Source organism: Takifugu rubripes, chromosome 14 (assembly GCF_901000725.2).
Source record: "Takifugu rubripes chromosome 14, fTakRub1.2, whole genome shotgun sequence".
Lineage (NCBI taxonomy): Eukaryota > Metazoa > Chordata > Actinopteri > Tetraodontiformes > Tetraodontidae > Takifugu > Takifugu rubripes.
Window position 1 is genome coordinate 5,128,546 of NC_042298.1, and position 15,930 is coordinate 5,144,475.

Sequence of the window (15,930 nt, forward strand, 5' to 3'; positions counted from 1 at the left end):
AACGACATTCTTTGATTCCATAACGTCTGCCTGCGTGCATCACAGACTACATGCAGGGACCGCTGCTCGCTTATCTATTCTGTTCTTTGTAGAAGAATGATGGTCCTCCAACTTTTTTCCGGCACAAATCCCACTTTTGTGATAGCTTTTAGACTTTTTTCCTTGAAATTTGTAAGTCATTGATGCAGTTTTATGTTTTGTTATAGTATATGCAGAAACATGTTATACATGTTAATATGTAATCGCAGGTTCTGGAGCAGTGCCCTGACCATATGTTGATGGAGATAATGTGAGCTTCACGCCAGTGCAATGGGTCCAAAGTGACAGAGATGCTTGCCGGTCACGCTCCACTGTCACCAAGGTAACGCAACCGGTCTGAGGCCAAGTCATGGCTGAATGGCGTGGCTGCTGCGGGAGACAGGTGCAGGGTCAGGCATGAGAGGTTAACAACGACATGACAGGCAGGATTTACTGTACCTGCACCAAGTTGATGCAGGCAGGGGTGGAAAGGCTGGCCTCCAAATGGGATTATTATTATTATTATTATTATTATTATTATAAGAAGGTTTCTAATTTGAGAGGATGGTTAAAGAGTCGCGCTGGTGGCTCATGAAATAACCAAAATAATTTAGTTTCTTTCCCCCATAAAAGTCTCCATTGTTTAATTAGGTAAATATACAAATAGACACAAGAATAGCAGCTACATGGCTTACATTGGGAACAGTGGGTGGGCTTAGAGGGGCTTTGTGGTAGATGTTAGGCTGGTGGGGGGCAGTTAGAAGGGCAGAGCTGTGTGGATCCTTGCCCATCATTTGTAATTTATGGGTGGGAGAAAAATGATAGCGACAGTCTTGGAGTAAGTCCGATAAACAGCTCTTCCTGATCCCTGCTGTGAGCAGTGGGAGGATGTTGGGGGGGTGGGGGTAAAGCCTGGTGGCAGACAGCCAGCGGTGGTGATGGCACCAACTGTCACTGGCAGCTCATCACTGTGTGTGAAAGCGTGTAAATTTCAGCATTGCTCTTATTTTATCCTTTATGATTCCTTCTATAAGGGCTAGATCTACTGGCATAGTTCCACCCATCCATCCAAACATAAATTCCTTTTATATCCTTTATTTTAAAATGCTAACTCCTTTGTTGCTAGTATTGGTCATGTCTGATAACATACACGTTTAAACATAGTCAAGGTTTTGTGTTCTGCCACTGGGAAATTTTATTATCAGCTCAACCCAACTAGCCAAATTAGTTGGGCAGGAGTTCTGCACAGAGACCAGTTCATACTCAATGTGCGTCCACCTGTATTGGCCCCTACAAGGGAAAACACTCCCGTATTTGCCTACCCTTTTGAAACCAGAAACTCAGCCCATCTTAATATAGTCTATGTTTCTCTTGCATTATTTAGAACCTTATAGGAGACTCCACCACTTCCGCTCTGCCTCCCACTCCTCCATCTCTCTGCTTCTTTAGCATATTTAATCACCTGCTGCCTGTCAGTGGCCGGCCTGATCGCAGCGCTGCAATGATTGGCTGTGTGGAGGGGTGGGCGGGGCCTACACGACGCATCACACCCGTACCAGAGCAGCATCACAGCTCCTCACTCTCTCTCTCTCCCTCCCCCTCTCTCTACCTTTCATACATACGCCAGTGCTCAGACTGCAGCAGAACGCAGAACCTGAAGGATTTTCCTCCTCAGATTGGGACAGAAACCTTAGAGAGCGCTACACCACAGAGCAGAGGAGTACCAAACCCAAACCACTGCAAGAGCGAAGGTGAGTGTGTGTATCCGGCCGGTGTTCAAGTCGGTGTGTGTGTGTGTGTGTGTGTCCATCCATGTGAATTCACTGCAGAAGAAGCAACACTGCAGATACACCAACCAGAGGGTCTACCCATCCCTCTCCCCTCCCCCATTTCCTCCTCCTCTTCTTCATCATCTATCTTAATCTCTTTTGGGGTATACATTAAGAATTAGTGATTTCAAAGATGGGCCGTGTGTGTTTCTGAGGGTAAATTGGTTTGGCCAATCCTGGGTGCAGCAGCTGGATTAAAGGATTTTCCTTTTCCTCACAAGGCTTGTGTGCACAACCCATGACTGTCCATCACTCCTTTAAACAATTTCTCTAAAATAATCCTGTCCTGCAGGTCTGCATCTGGATTTTGGGAGTGGTTTCTGCATAATATCCCTCTACGGGGCCAACCCAGTTCCTGCGCCGCTGCCCCTCATCTACGTCTGAGGTTAGGATGCCCGGCTCTGCGCCCCTGTGCTGAGGAGGCATTGGCGGGCAGCAGTATGGGCACTGTGCTGGCTGACATCCCCACCACCCCCTCCACCACCGATCTACCACCGCCACGCTGCCCCACCGAGACGGGCGCTCCCCTCACCCCTGCCGATGGGCGAAGACACTGACACCACCTCAACGCTCAACCACCGCGGCTTCCTCCCTGACCACAACTATGTGACTGAAGGTAAGAGGAGGACGAGGGCTGCCTGAATCCATCTTGGTGTTGCAAAGTGTGTGTTTGAACATGCCTCAGTCTAAGCTTGCTTTTCACACCCTGTGTGTGTGTGTGTGTGTGTGTGTGTCTAAATGCTTTTCTCTGAAACAAAATAGGCTCAGCCCAACTTGCTAATCTTCTGTAAGCTCTGTGTTGATCTGTTTTCAGACGTCGTTTCAGCGAGAACTGCATAATTAAAACATCTTAAACAGGGTTTCCTCTCCACCTTCTGCTTCTTTCTGTCCTGTACTTTTAGTAATTCATTATAGTCTTTTCAAAAGAAATTTGGCAATGACAATCTGTTAATCTACACTGCAGAGGAAATCAACCATCAAAAGGCGTGTGTTATTGCAGTTGTGCGTCAGGACAGCGTTGGTTTTTCTGGCATTTTAAACACCAAGTCCAGGACCCCCCCCACGCACACACACACACACACACACACACACACACACACACACACACACACACACACACACACACTGCTCGTCACTTTCTCCTTTTTATTTTAAGATACTGCAAATATGCCAATTACAGGACAGCATTATTACGATATGTGGCTCAACTTTGGCCTGTGGTATGTACTGTAATTCTGCCCTTGAGGTCTGTTTTAAGTGTGTTTATAGTGAGGCGTTTTTTTATATACTACCAGGTACCACACATGTCACCCTTTGGGAAGGTCCATATTGCAGCATCACATCAGGTGGGGCAGCAAATTCCTTTGGGCATTTTGTAAAAAGATGGATTATCACCCTCTTCCTTCTAATCTCAGTTGAGCCACTAATCTCATCTAAACACAAGAGACCTCGCTGCCTGTCTGTTTATCCCTGATCTGCAACCTCTCAGACCAGAACACCAGTTTAACATTTAGGGGTCATTTACGTGCTCTGTACCCATATGTGTTGCTCTGGAGAGGAAATTATTCTTCCTGCATCTGTGCTGTAATATCATTTCCCTCTCGCAGAAGCCCACATTGTTGTCACTGGGGACGTGTTCTGCTGCCTGTTGAATGCGTACGTGCGTGTGTACCTACACCGTGCACGGCTTCACACGCCATTGTGTCTTTGTCTCTGCGCACCGGGGCCCATCTTCACTTACAAACATACAAGTGTGTTTGCCCATTTCAGAAAAGGATTTTGAATTACTGGCAGAAAATCAATCTCAACACCAATCACTAACCCCTATCAGTCATGATCGCCATAGCAACAGACCGCGATGATAAACATGCCTCCTTTCATGCTTGGCTGATATGAGTGACAGGCTGTCTCCGCCCACCCATAATGGCAGTATTAATTATTCGGCACATCCAGGGCAGACAGTCATTATTCAGGGTGAATTGCTGATCAGAGGTCACGCTGCATTGGACACGCTGAGCTGAACACGCTGGGCCTGAATGGGATTTAAACCACACAGAGGGCGCAATCAGCCCACCGAAAGGCAAAATCTTGCAAGACTTCCCCTGGTGACCCAAATAAATAAAAAGGATTTATTTCCTGGCTCTTCAAAAACACCCACACCCACTCCCTCCACCTTTTCTTTCATATTCACATCACCTCCTGTCCTCCTCCCTGTTTCCCTCCCCCACAGCCTACCTCCCCTCTCACCCCACAGGCCCTTTAATGCAACTTGCAGCACTGCCCGGTGCTGAAGTGGCATGTCTGCCAAACAATTATTCGACAGTGCTCCAAAGGCTGTTCAAGCACAATGTGCCTCTGTGTGTGGACAGTGAGTGTGTGTGTGAGTGTGTGTTTGAGAGCAATGTACAGAGAAGCAGTAGATTTTTCTGCTTGGCTATATCCTTTTAGCTGTCATGCGTCTTTCCGTTTCACATTTATATTTATGTCTGTGTGAATAGTGTGTGGCTTTCTTTTGTTTTCCCAGGTGTGTGTATGCATGGGTGTGTGTCTGCAGGGACTGTCTGAGTGTGAGCATTGAGGGTGGTGGTGGGGGGGATACATACATACATAACATTGTGTCTGGAGACTTCCCGTAGGGATTTCCTTACCCTTTAACTCCAGCAGAGGATGGATGCTTAACCCCCCCCCACCCTTCCCACCCCTATCTGTATTTGGTTTAAGGATGGATCAAGTAACCGTTTTCTTAAAAACCCCAAATGACCGTAAACGTCCCACGATGTTGCCATGATTTCACTGTTTTGACTGTTGCTTACGGAAGAATGGACCTGGCGTTCTGTAACCTGTGATGAGTGTGGTTAAACTGACAGATGGATGGATAAGCGTGACACCTGTGTGAGCGCTCACCTGTCTGGCTATCAGTCATCCTGGGAAACTGTGAGATCTATTTCCACTTCTACCCACAGACTGCTCTCTCCCGCCTGTTTCTTTCCTTCCGTCCTGCGTTGCTAGGCTGACGAGCCCGTCCAGTGAGTAAGGTGTAGTAACCCCCACCCCTCCTCCCTGACTTTTCCCTCTGCTCTTCCTTGTCGCCCATCTCCCACCCTTTCCCTCCCCTCCATCCTTGCTCCTCTTGCAGGGCTGCTCCTGGCTATAGCCTGAAGAGCTCCGCCCATCCCGTCCACCCCTCTCCACCCCGGAGTCCTCCCCCAGGATGTTGAGCCCCATCCAGGTGCTGTGCTCCGACATCACTACCCTTTCTCTGGAGCCTGAGCCGTTCGCCTCATATACTGAAGGTGTGTGCTCTATCCTCTTCTATCCCGAAGGACAGATCTGTGTCGCACAGATGTGTCACATGACCCCAGCGTGAGGGTGCGGGCGGATGGCGGTGTGTCATTAGATGTGTGTGTGAGAGGAGTATGAGGTGAATTCTCACGTGAGTCTGGATGTTTTAAATATCATCACTTTGTCCCCGTCTCTCAGCCTCGTCTGCTATTATGCCTCTATTTTTGTCACATCTCTTTGATTTTGCTCGCTGCCGCGTGCGTGAAGATTCCTTTAAATAGTCTGACCTGACGACACCCCCATCTCCAGCAGCACTTACTTGTATGAAGACACTAACTTTTCCCCAAATTGTACTAAATCCTCTATATATTTTTCAGCATTTTGTTGATTTTCTTTGACAAAGATGGAGAGCCAGTTAATTCACTGATGTTCCTTTGAACACAGGAGAATGATGACTCTCTAGGATTCATTTTACACTGATAAGAGCACTGGCGGACAATGAAAAGATCAATTATCTGTATCTGGACTGAAAATGCCTGATCAGCATATCTCCATTCTGCACAAAGAGATGAGAGAGTTGTTCTAAAATGAGGCTAAAAAACCTAAATACAGGATTACATGTCGGTATTTATGAGTCGTTGCTTCATAATCAGACTTCAGGGTGGCAGGGTTTAATACAACTAAGCCCTTAATATTTATTTAGGTTACAAACGCACAACTCTGTTTGATGGCTCGTATAGATTATGAGTGAATCCAAATGATAGTGAGCAGATACAGTATTAGAATCCATTCAACCAGCAGAGGTCTTCGCACATATGAACCACAGTTGTGTGTGTGTGTGTGTGTGTGTGCGTGTGTGTGTGTGTGCGTGCGTGTGTGTGTGTGTGTGTGTGTGTGTGTGTGTGTGTGTGTGTGTGTGTGTGTGTGTATGTGTGTGCGTCTAAATGTTTGTGTTACCATTACGATCACACCAGCTCTGGCCATTGTGTCCATGCCTGTTTGGTGGAAACGGCAGGTTTCCTGCTGTGCCGGGCTTAGATCGCGCATATCTGCGCACGGGATCCACTAACACAGGGGTCGGCAACCCGCGGCTCTTTGGCGCCGCCCTAGTGGCTCAATGGAGCTTTTTCAAAAATATGAAAATGGAAATTGTTTTAATATAATTACTGTAGGAGGAAAAACGTGACAAATATTCTTAAAGTTTTCCAATGCTGTATAAATGTGTATAATAAATATTTAATTTCAACATCTTATTATAATGGAAGTTAAACTTAAAGCGCCATCGTGCAGCAGAGCGGCCACGTGGTGCGTCATTCTCCCCAGGATGCGCTGCAGGGAAAATAAACATTTCATCATGAGCTCTTTATGTATTTGTAGCCTACTTATCATTTGGAAAGTAGGTAATACAGCTAATATAGACACTTACAGCATGTGTTGCCTTTATAAGGCTTTTAATTTTTTGCGGTTTTGGTCCAATATGGCACTTCCAACATTTTGGGTTGCCGACCCCTGCACTAACACAAACACGCAGTTGTTGTTTTTGTTTTTTTTAAGGATAACACCAAAAACTGCAGGATAGGGATCAATTTAACATTTCCATCTGGCTGTCTCACCCTTCTCTGCCTCCAGCCCATTTATTTCTCCACGGGATAATTGAGTACACACACTTGTCCACACGTGCACACACATACACGCACGTACACATCTCCTGCTGAGCGGTGGCTTGTCTTTGCTTTTAAGGAGTGTGTGTTTTTGGCTGCGCTTTAATGGCCTGTGTTTACCCAGACCTACAATATCTATAATTGGGACTATAGGGCGTCTGCTCCCTCCCCACTCACTCTCCTCCCTCGCCTAGGTTTGTAACCACAGATGAGCACAATCTTTGAAGTGTATGGCTGGCTTTAATCCACTCGTTATTTACTCAATGGGTGATCTTTGAACCCTTTCTCTTGCTACATCATAAATTAAAAACTGATTAGAATAAGACAAATCCCCACAAATGAAATGGTAAATAAGGGCTGCCTCATCCTTTTCATGTCAGTTGATACATCGAATCAATACTCCTAAATTGTTAGCGATAGATTTTCTCACTTCATTTTCATCACTCAGAGATATCTGTTGGATAAATTACTTCATCCCTTAACAGATGATACATATTACTTTCTTCTCTATTGATCAACTCGCTGCCTTCAGCACGCTGTGTGCACTTGAACATGCACGTTTATGCTTCTCTGTGTTGGGCTGAGGTTGTTTTATAATAACACAAAGCCCTATGACACAGCTAAGTGAGGTGCACCCTTAGTCCACACTGTGATGCTAGCATATCGCTCTTGAACCTAACAGATGCCGGCACACAACGGTGCTGCTATTTTCTCTGTAGTAAAATATTTGTTTCTGCAGTTGGTTCTTTTTTTTGCATCTCTTTTTTAAAATCCTCTTTTGAGAGTATAAAACAGACGGATGACTGTGAGCTCTGTGTGTGAGGGAGCGAGAGAGAATGAGGGAGTCTCAACCACTAGATAACAAGGATCTAGGTTGTGAGTGTGTTCCATTTCCTTTCAGCAGCCTGGTGTGCTGCTTTTTGCTTTGCTTGGCACTTTCTCAATGCACCAAGTGTAGAGACACTGATATTTTTATCTGCTGGATTTCTGCTGGATACATTTACCTCCTTTGTTTGATCCCCCCTTTTATTAATTGGTCAATGGATACGCCACAACACCATAATTATTCCACCACATTTATCTTGTGAGGGTTCCACTTGCTCCCTCACCTAGAATGCCAAATACAGATAACCGCTGTTGCGGGTTGGCTCAGCCTGTTACCACGGCAACCGCTCAGCCGCCTCCGTTACGGCATCCCTCTTACCTCCACCTCCCTCATGGATACTTTCACCGGCTGCATCACGACCACTACACGTACTCGCTAACCTGCAGGCAGAGTGCTGAGGGGGGGGTGATTGGACAGACAACCAGAAATGAGAGGAGAGTGAAATGGGGCAAAAGAGAGCGACCCTGAGGATGCCAGATGAGGGATGGCACAGGAGCACGTGAAAGGAGGGAAAGAAATTAAAATGGTTGAATTGAGAATGTACAGGAATGGTGGTGGTGAAATGCGAAAAAACGAGGCTATTTCCCATCTTCCCTCGTCATAAAATCTCCTTTAAGGCCGCCATAAGCATAAGGATGCATCAGCTTTGAATTTCCCTCATAACAAACAGGTCTTCATTTTAATACCCTTGAAGTTTATTGTCTCCCGGGGCAGTCCATTAAACCTTTTCTAGCAGTATAGTAGTAACCCTGTTGGTGTAGATTTTGGTCTATTTGTGTAAAATGTCATTTTTAATTTGACTATTAACATTTGCTGGTACATTAATTATAATCTGATCATTAGAATTTTTGTTATTAAGTGGTGTTGTTCCATGGTGAGAAAGGGATTATTAAAAAACAGAAAGATCAATCGTTAGATTCTTAGCTAAGTATATTGTAACTACAGCTAGCAGCATCATCTAACCTTGCATAAATACATTTAATCAGTATGTGTCCAAATAGTTAAAATAGCCAATGGCAGCAGTTTGCTCTGGGTGCCTGGATTTGATGAAATGTTTTTGATCTGAAGTGTTAAACAGATGCAAAATAAAGTATGTGGCCATAGTTTAATGCTAATTTGAGGCTCGTGAGAAAAGTGACATCAGTGACACTGACATTTTCCATCACCTGACCTCTCACAGTCGTTTCCATCCCTCGTTGGACCTGTTGTGTGCTGGCGGCGGGTCAACAGTAAATGCTGAGCGGTTAGCTCACAACACACTCCTCACACTGCAGGTGTCACTGAGTCACGCTGTGTTGGTGCAAGTTAATGACGTGGACATCGTCACAAATATTTGACTGATCTCAGATAATCTGCATAATGTTGAAGTGAATCATCACCTGCATTGTGTGTGAGTGTGTGTGTGTGTGTGTGTGTGTGTGTGTGCGTGTATGTGTTTTCTGATTTTATGGGCTGAAAAAACATGTTTTTCTTTTGTTTACACCCATGAGTGCTTTTAACTAATCTTTTTAATGTATACATTTATTTGCATACTTCCTGTAATGTTATTGTGTTCCCGTAAACTGGGTAAATGCAATAATACTATTAGTTTATTATTTTACTGTAGGATAAACAGATTATATAAATGAGTAATGATGTGTCCTCTCTCTCTCCCTCCTCTCTCTCTCTCCAGCTGATATCATCTCCACTGTTGAGTTTAACCACAATGGAGAGCTCTTGGCCACAGGAGATAAAGGGGGCCGAGTGGTCATCTTTCAGAGGGAACCTGAAGTAAGCACACACCACCAATCGCTAACAAATATAGCATTTTCACTCTGCGTTTAGAGGAATCTGCCATCATGCACAGTTCTCCTGCAGCTCCAGTCAGATTGATTGACAGACAGGTGATACTCCTGCTGTGATGGGCAGCGAGTTGCCTTCTTCCTCACATGATCAAAGCCACGGAGACCAGTGGAGGCTGCCCACATTTATATCCATGTGCATCTTCCTTTTCACAGACTAAGACTGAGCCATTCTCCCAGGGAGAGTACAATGTCTACAGCACATTCCAGAGCCATGAGCCGGAGTTTGATTACCTTAAGAGTCTGGAGATTGAGGAGAAGATCAATAAGATCCGATGGCTGCCTCAGCAGAATGCTGCACACTTTCTCCTCTCCACAAATGGTGAGAGACCCCAGCTACTCGTGTATTCCACAGAGCAATGTGAAAGATGCCCCTCATTCATAGAAAAATGCTTTTCTTAACTCAGTTTGAATGTTTATAGCTGCATTCTTTCCCTTTTTCTTTTCTTTCACGTGTTGTTCTTCTCAGATAAGACCATCAAGTTGTGGAAGGTGAGTGAAAGAGACAAGCGGCCGGAGGGATACAACCTGAAGGATGAGGAGGGTCGCATCAAGGATATCTCCACTGTCACCTCTCTACAGGTAACGCCTCCGATATCTGCCTCGTCCATCTCACTATCTATTCAGCTGACATGCTAAGACGCGCACGCAGCCATGCAACATAACTGGGTCAGTCGGTACAGACGGGTTTGCACGTGCCAAATTAGGTCACTGGCACAATGGTGCATATGTGCATGTGTGAAAATTCTAGTTCCATTTGTGGAGACGAACAGCAACACAGCTGCACCTGTTTAGGTTTTATGCACATAAGGATACATTGTAAATCATGCATTGCTGCTGTACTGCATTGTAAACAGAAAGATATGGAAAAGTGCCCAGTTAGCTGTAAACTATGCAATTAATCACTCTCGACTTAAGTAAGTCATGGCAGTAATTAATCGCCGATGTCTAAGGATGCAGTAAATACAGTCGGGGTGATTGAAACTGCCCACGTCTTCGTTGCTGTCATTCAACGGTTTGACTGCTGTTCTCAAGGTTCCGGTCTTGAAGCCCATGGACCTGATGGTGGAGGTGAGCCCCCGGAGAGTGTTCGCCAACGCCCACACCTACCACGTCAACTCCATCTCTGTCAACTCCGACTACGAGACCTACATGTCGGCCGATGACCTGAGGATCAACCTCTGGCACCTGGACATCACCGACCGCAGCTTCAGTATCCTTTGTTGGTAACCAGGAGGGGGGAACCTCTCGCCAGAGCCTGTTTAATATGGCGGGCAAACATTCTAGCAGATGCAGCGATGTAGCTCACCGTGCGCCAATCAGCGCCTGCACTTGGCAGATTACAAACCCATTTTGTTGTGTTTAAATTGTGAAAATACACTGTTGGGGGAGGGGGGATATCATTCCTGAGGAGCGGCAACGTGGCTTAATGAATAATTCAAAGGTGGCATGAATTTTTCAGCCCCCCTCCCCATTATAATCCAAGTCAGTGGGATGGAGTAGAGTCATATCTCTGAGCCAGGCAGGATTTATAATATTGCAGTTTATATGAATATGGATTTATTTTCTCCCAACGACTCCCCTGGGGTAACTTTATATTGGTTAGCTTTATTTCTTTTGTAAATTATTTACATTGTGTTGGATAGATTTACATACAACCGTGATCCTGAGTGTGTTTCCCCGGGAATTCAAGCTCGGCCCAATGCATCTGAGGAATGAACTAGTTCCAGACCCACTGTTGTTTCTCTGAGTGATCTTTTCCTCAGACATCGTGGACATTAAGCCAGCCAACATGGAGGATCTGACCGAGGTGATCACCGCGGCAGAATTTCACCCCCACCACTGTAACCTTTTTGTGTACAGCAGCAGCAAAGGCACCCTGCGACTCTGCGACATGAGGGAGGCGGCGCTGTGTGACAAGCACTCCAAATGTGAGCCCACCTGCCGAGAGACACGCATCCTCATTTCATCTCGCCACAGGCGGCCAAAAAGTTGAAAAGATCTGATTGTGTTTTGGCATTCGGGACCATCATGCACCTCTGCCGATGGGGGAGTAGACACTGAAATCAAAATGTACACATCAGTACATCAAATTAAAATCAGACGCCCTTACATTTTTATTTAGTTCTGATGGACATGTACATGTAAGTACGCCACACGTGCATATTAAGACTAAAACAATTATGGAAACAAAGCCAGTTTCTGTCAAATTTGTGGCAAATTAAATTGAATGAGACCAGAGTGAGGATGTATTTTCCCCCTGAAGAACTGGCAGTCCGGTTGCATAACCCTTAAAATCCGATCATTATTCAATTTCTGGATCATTCAAGGCATCATAACCGAAAGTGAAAGGTCATGAGCCATTTTTTAGGGGGCATTTTGTAGTCTAAAGCAATAAATAAAGCCCTTTGCATAGCTCACCCTCACCATCTCTCTCTCCCTCCCCTCCAGTATTTGAGGAGCCTGAGGACCCCAGCGCTCACTCCTTCTTCTCTGAGATCATATCTTCAGTGTCGGATGTCAAGTTCAGCCATAGCGGTCGCTACCTGCTCACCAGAGACTATCTGACTGCCAAAGTGTGGGACCTCAACATGGAGCGCAAACCTCTGGAGACATACCAGGTGTGTGAACCATCACGTGGCACATGTGTGCTCCTGTGCTCGGCCGCAGCCGGTGATTGGAAGTGGAGAGCGTGTGTTTGCTTACTCAAACTCCACAGGACAAAAAGTCACGCATTCAGATGATGCGCTATCACATTTATGCTCAGATATCAGGATCACAGTTGTACGTGTGTTCACAGCTCAGTGAAGGCAAATGGAGCAGCAGGCTCGCACTTTAATGCTGAGTCGTATCAGGTTGGCTGTTTTTAAAATGTTTTTCATGAGAAATTTTAATATTTTGGACTAAAGCTTCATCTTCTTGAAGTATTTTGATGATCACCATCCAATAATAGTCCTTAACTAAAGCAAGGATGTCTTCAACCTGGATACAAAATGCAAAAATGATAGAAACTACCCCAATTAACTAGCTAACCCTAAACTAAACCCAGTCATAATCCTCAGTCTTTTGAACTTGTGGGGACCAGCCCAAATGGCCCCGCTTTAAAAACATATACTCACTTTGCTCACAGAATGATGACTTTGGTGCTCAAATCGTAGCAAATACAAGAACACACACATTTCTGAAAAGGGTTGAATGGAATGATACGGCAAATACATAGTGTGCATAGTGCTGAATAAACAAGTTCTGGCTCCTATTGTGAACACCTGGAGGTGTCACAGCAGATACATTCTGGGTGTGTGTGTGTGTGTGTGTGTGTATGTGTGTGTGTGTGCGCACTGATGCTATTTTTAGGCTGCCGAGCCATAGAAGTCATAAAAATAAATGAGAAAAAAGTGAAACATTACACGCCCACCCCAACACCTAGATCTGCAATGCAGCACAGAGCAAGGGAGGGTGTGTGTGTGTGTGTGTGTGTGTGTGTGGGGGGGGGGGGGGGGGGGGGGGGGGGGTGTTGGCAGAGCTATGAGAGGTTATTAATGAGGGGGATTAGTGATGACTGGTGACCTGTCCAGTGTTCCTCTCTCTGCATGTCTCCTGGGACCCCCCCTCAGGTGGTTAACAGAAGACGGATAGATGATTTCCAATTGCTCTGTTCATCTCAATACGCGCTGACCCACGAGGGATTGTGTGACTGTTATGAATCAGACATCGCGTGAACCTGAGGAGGGGGAAAAAAGAGGCTATGCGTCCAGCTCTGGCTGGCAGTTTGACAGCATATCATTTCACCCTAAGCTGAAAGATCCGTTGGGGGGGGGGGGGGGGGGGGGGGGGGGGGTTGATGTACAACCTGGCGCAAAGCTCAGCTTCACTATTTATCGATTGAGAGGTGACTTTATGGAGAATGTGGAAATAGCAGACTAATACAGAGCTCAGAGGATGGAGGCGCGTGCACCCCCCCCCACACACACACACACACACACTGCTGACAACAGCAGGTTATAAAGGAAACACAAAGGATGGTATGTTTTCCACTAAATGTGTCTTTACATGATTTAATATCGTGCCCTCAGAGTATTTAAGTGTCTTTCTAGGCTGGTGGATCCCTCACCTTGTTCTCTTTCTGCTTTACCACTGTTATTGAGCAATGTTCCATATTTGTGCTGTTTTGTTGCATCACCTGTGCCGATCATGATCGGGCTTGTGCTCTCGTAGGTGCACGACTACCTCCGGAGTAAGTTGTGTTCCCTTTACGAAAACGACTGCATTTTCGACAAGTTTGAGTGTGCCTGGAACGGCTCAGACAGGTACCGAAGCTCGAACTTATCTCCAAGTGATTGTTGTGTGTGACAAACGGGGCACGGCAGCTGATCCGCTCTCTGTTCCGCACAGTGTCATCATGACAGGAGCCTACAACAACTTCTTCCGCATGTTCGACCGGAACACCAAGCGCGACGTGACCTTGGAAGCGTCGAGGGAGAGCAGCAAACCCCGGGCCGTCCTCAAGCCGAGGAGGGTCTGCTCCGCCGGAGGAAAGCGCCGCAAGGACGACATCAGCGTGGACAGCCTGGACTTCACCAAGAAGATCCTCCACACGGCATGGCACCCTACTGAGAACATCATCGCCATCGCTGCCACCAATAATCTCTACATTTTTCAGGACAAGCTGAACTCCGAGATGCACTAAAAGGAACAGCTGCGGAAACAAGTTTACACCTGATCACACAATTATACTAGAATGTACAGTTTTGGACCCATGACCACAGGAATATGCCTAACACACACACAAACACACAGACTCACACGATTTGACACACTTCCTCATTTCCCCCCGGCCACCCAGAACTGAAAGGACCTTGAAAGGGCTCAAAAGGGAAATGGCTGGATTACCCGGTGGATTACGGATTGTAAAATAGTGACTTTCTTGATTGTTAACCTGCGGATTGTGCTCGGACGGGCTGTCGTTTGCTAAACTGAGTGTGAAGACAACAACCTTTTTGGTTTGGTCTCATTTTCCATTCACCACCTCCTCTCCACGGTGCTTATGTTCCCATTCTTCCCTTCTTCCTCGCTGGCTTTTTTTTTTAGTCCACAAAAACCTTTGTGGTTGTCAGCCAGTGACACTCATGTCACATTTATGTTTACGTCCCCAACCTCTGATTTTTACCTTCTTCTTAAAAGAACGGTGTGTTTTATGTGTGACAGTAAGACGGGGAAGGGTCAGGAAGAGACCTGTTAACAGAGGACGTCTTCTGTCCAGAATAACAGCGCTGACGATGAGGACAAATGCGACTGATTTCTCGCTTCACCTCAGTTTGTGTTCTCCTCACTGGATGTCAATCAAACCATATAACACATGATCAAATTATTTCTACAATCACACAAGATGCTGCATGAAAACCCAATTTAGCCTTGGTGTTTATAATTCACTGACTTGGCTGCCTTCTTAACCATTTAGATCCTGGCTGTACAAAGGCTTCAAAGGCCCTGTGCAGCATACGTAGCCATAAAGGGCCGAGCTCTTCTACCTTCATTTGTGTCCCTGGACACTTAAGCATGTTTACCAGTGTTCGGCTCATACACATGTACTTTATGAATGAAGATGTGCGGAAAGTCCCATTTCGCAGCTGAAACTATGACCAGGAATGAGGAATATTTTCAGTAATGTTCTCTAAACATTAAAAAAATAAAATAAAAATCAAAGGGCCTCATTTATGTCTGTATATATCAACCGGTTTCCTTTTTTTCTTTCACCTTGATAATCTGATGGTGGACTCCATCGTCCATGTCGGTGATCGCCTCCAACACCCACGCAAGAGACATGGTGGTTTAAATTTCTCATCACTATCCTAACATGCAGATGTATTTATTTTTACACACTTTATTCTTCTATCCCACTCTGTCTTTCTGGAAAACATCTGTTGCGTTGGATCCACATTTTGAACTTTTGCTGGTTCACATATTTTAATTTTAATGAATGTTGATAACCGTCAACTGGACAGTTACATAAATGTTTTTTCTGAATAAAGATTTCAACAAAATTGCATCCAATGGGTGTATCCTTATCTTTTTAAATATATATTAATTGATTCTATCTAATAATGACCTAAGTAACTATTTCCAAAAATGGTATAAAATACAATTACCGTAGGTGCTTCTAAATTACCCCTTTAGTGCCACCTTGTGTTTTTATGCTGTAACTACAAACGGAGAATAATTGCTTAAATGAAAATATCAAAACTCCTTATCTTTCACTGCTATTTTCTGACACAAAATCCCAGCATGAAACATTCACTTTACTAAAACAAGGACATTCACTCTTTTTCTTTGTAATGACTTCATGTGTAAGAGTATGCTTCAAATTTTGAATGCGTTTAAAATGAACAAGATGCCATTTACATCGAAATAAGAGT

At 45.2% G+C, this 15,930-nt stretch overlaps 1 protein-coding gene across 3 annotated transcripts; it reads left to right on the forward strand.

Annotated features, from left to right (window-relative positions):
* The first annotated feature begins 1,616 nt into the window (after window positions 1-1,616).
* LOC101068762 (serine/threonine-protein phosphatase 2A 55 kDa regulatory subunit B gamma isoform) lies at window positions 1,617-15,562 on the forward strand. Of its 3 annotated transcripts, XM_029847235.1 has the most exons (12): window positions 1,617-1,769; window positions 2,140-2,463; window positions 4,811-4,873; window positions 4,984-5,140; window positions 9,349-9,446; window positions 9,674-9,839; window positions 9,987-10,099; window positions 10,553-10,730; window positions 11,284-11,448; window positions 11,969-12,138; window positions 13,733-13,824; window positions 13,910-15,562. In XM_029847235.1, the coding sequence occupies exons 4-12, from the start codon at window positions 5,059-5,061 to the stop codon at window positions 14,202-14,204; spliced, it is 1,359 nt and encodes a 452-aa protein (XP_029703095.1). In that variant the 5' UTR covers window positions 1,617-1,769; window positions 2,140-2,463; window positions 4,811-4,873; window positions 4,984-5,058; the 3' UTR covers window positions 14,205-15,562. The 3 variants fall into 3 exon arrangements, with proteins under 3 accessions (XP_029703095.1, XP_003970312.1, XP_029703094.1); XM_029847234.1 differs by lacking the exon at window positions 4,811-4,873 and having other exon boundaries at window positions 1,618-1,769; XM_003970263.3 differs by lacking the exons at window positions 4,811-4,873; window positions 4,984-5,140.
* The last annotated feature ends 368 nt before the right edge of the window (window positions 15,563-15,930 follow it).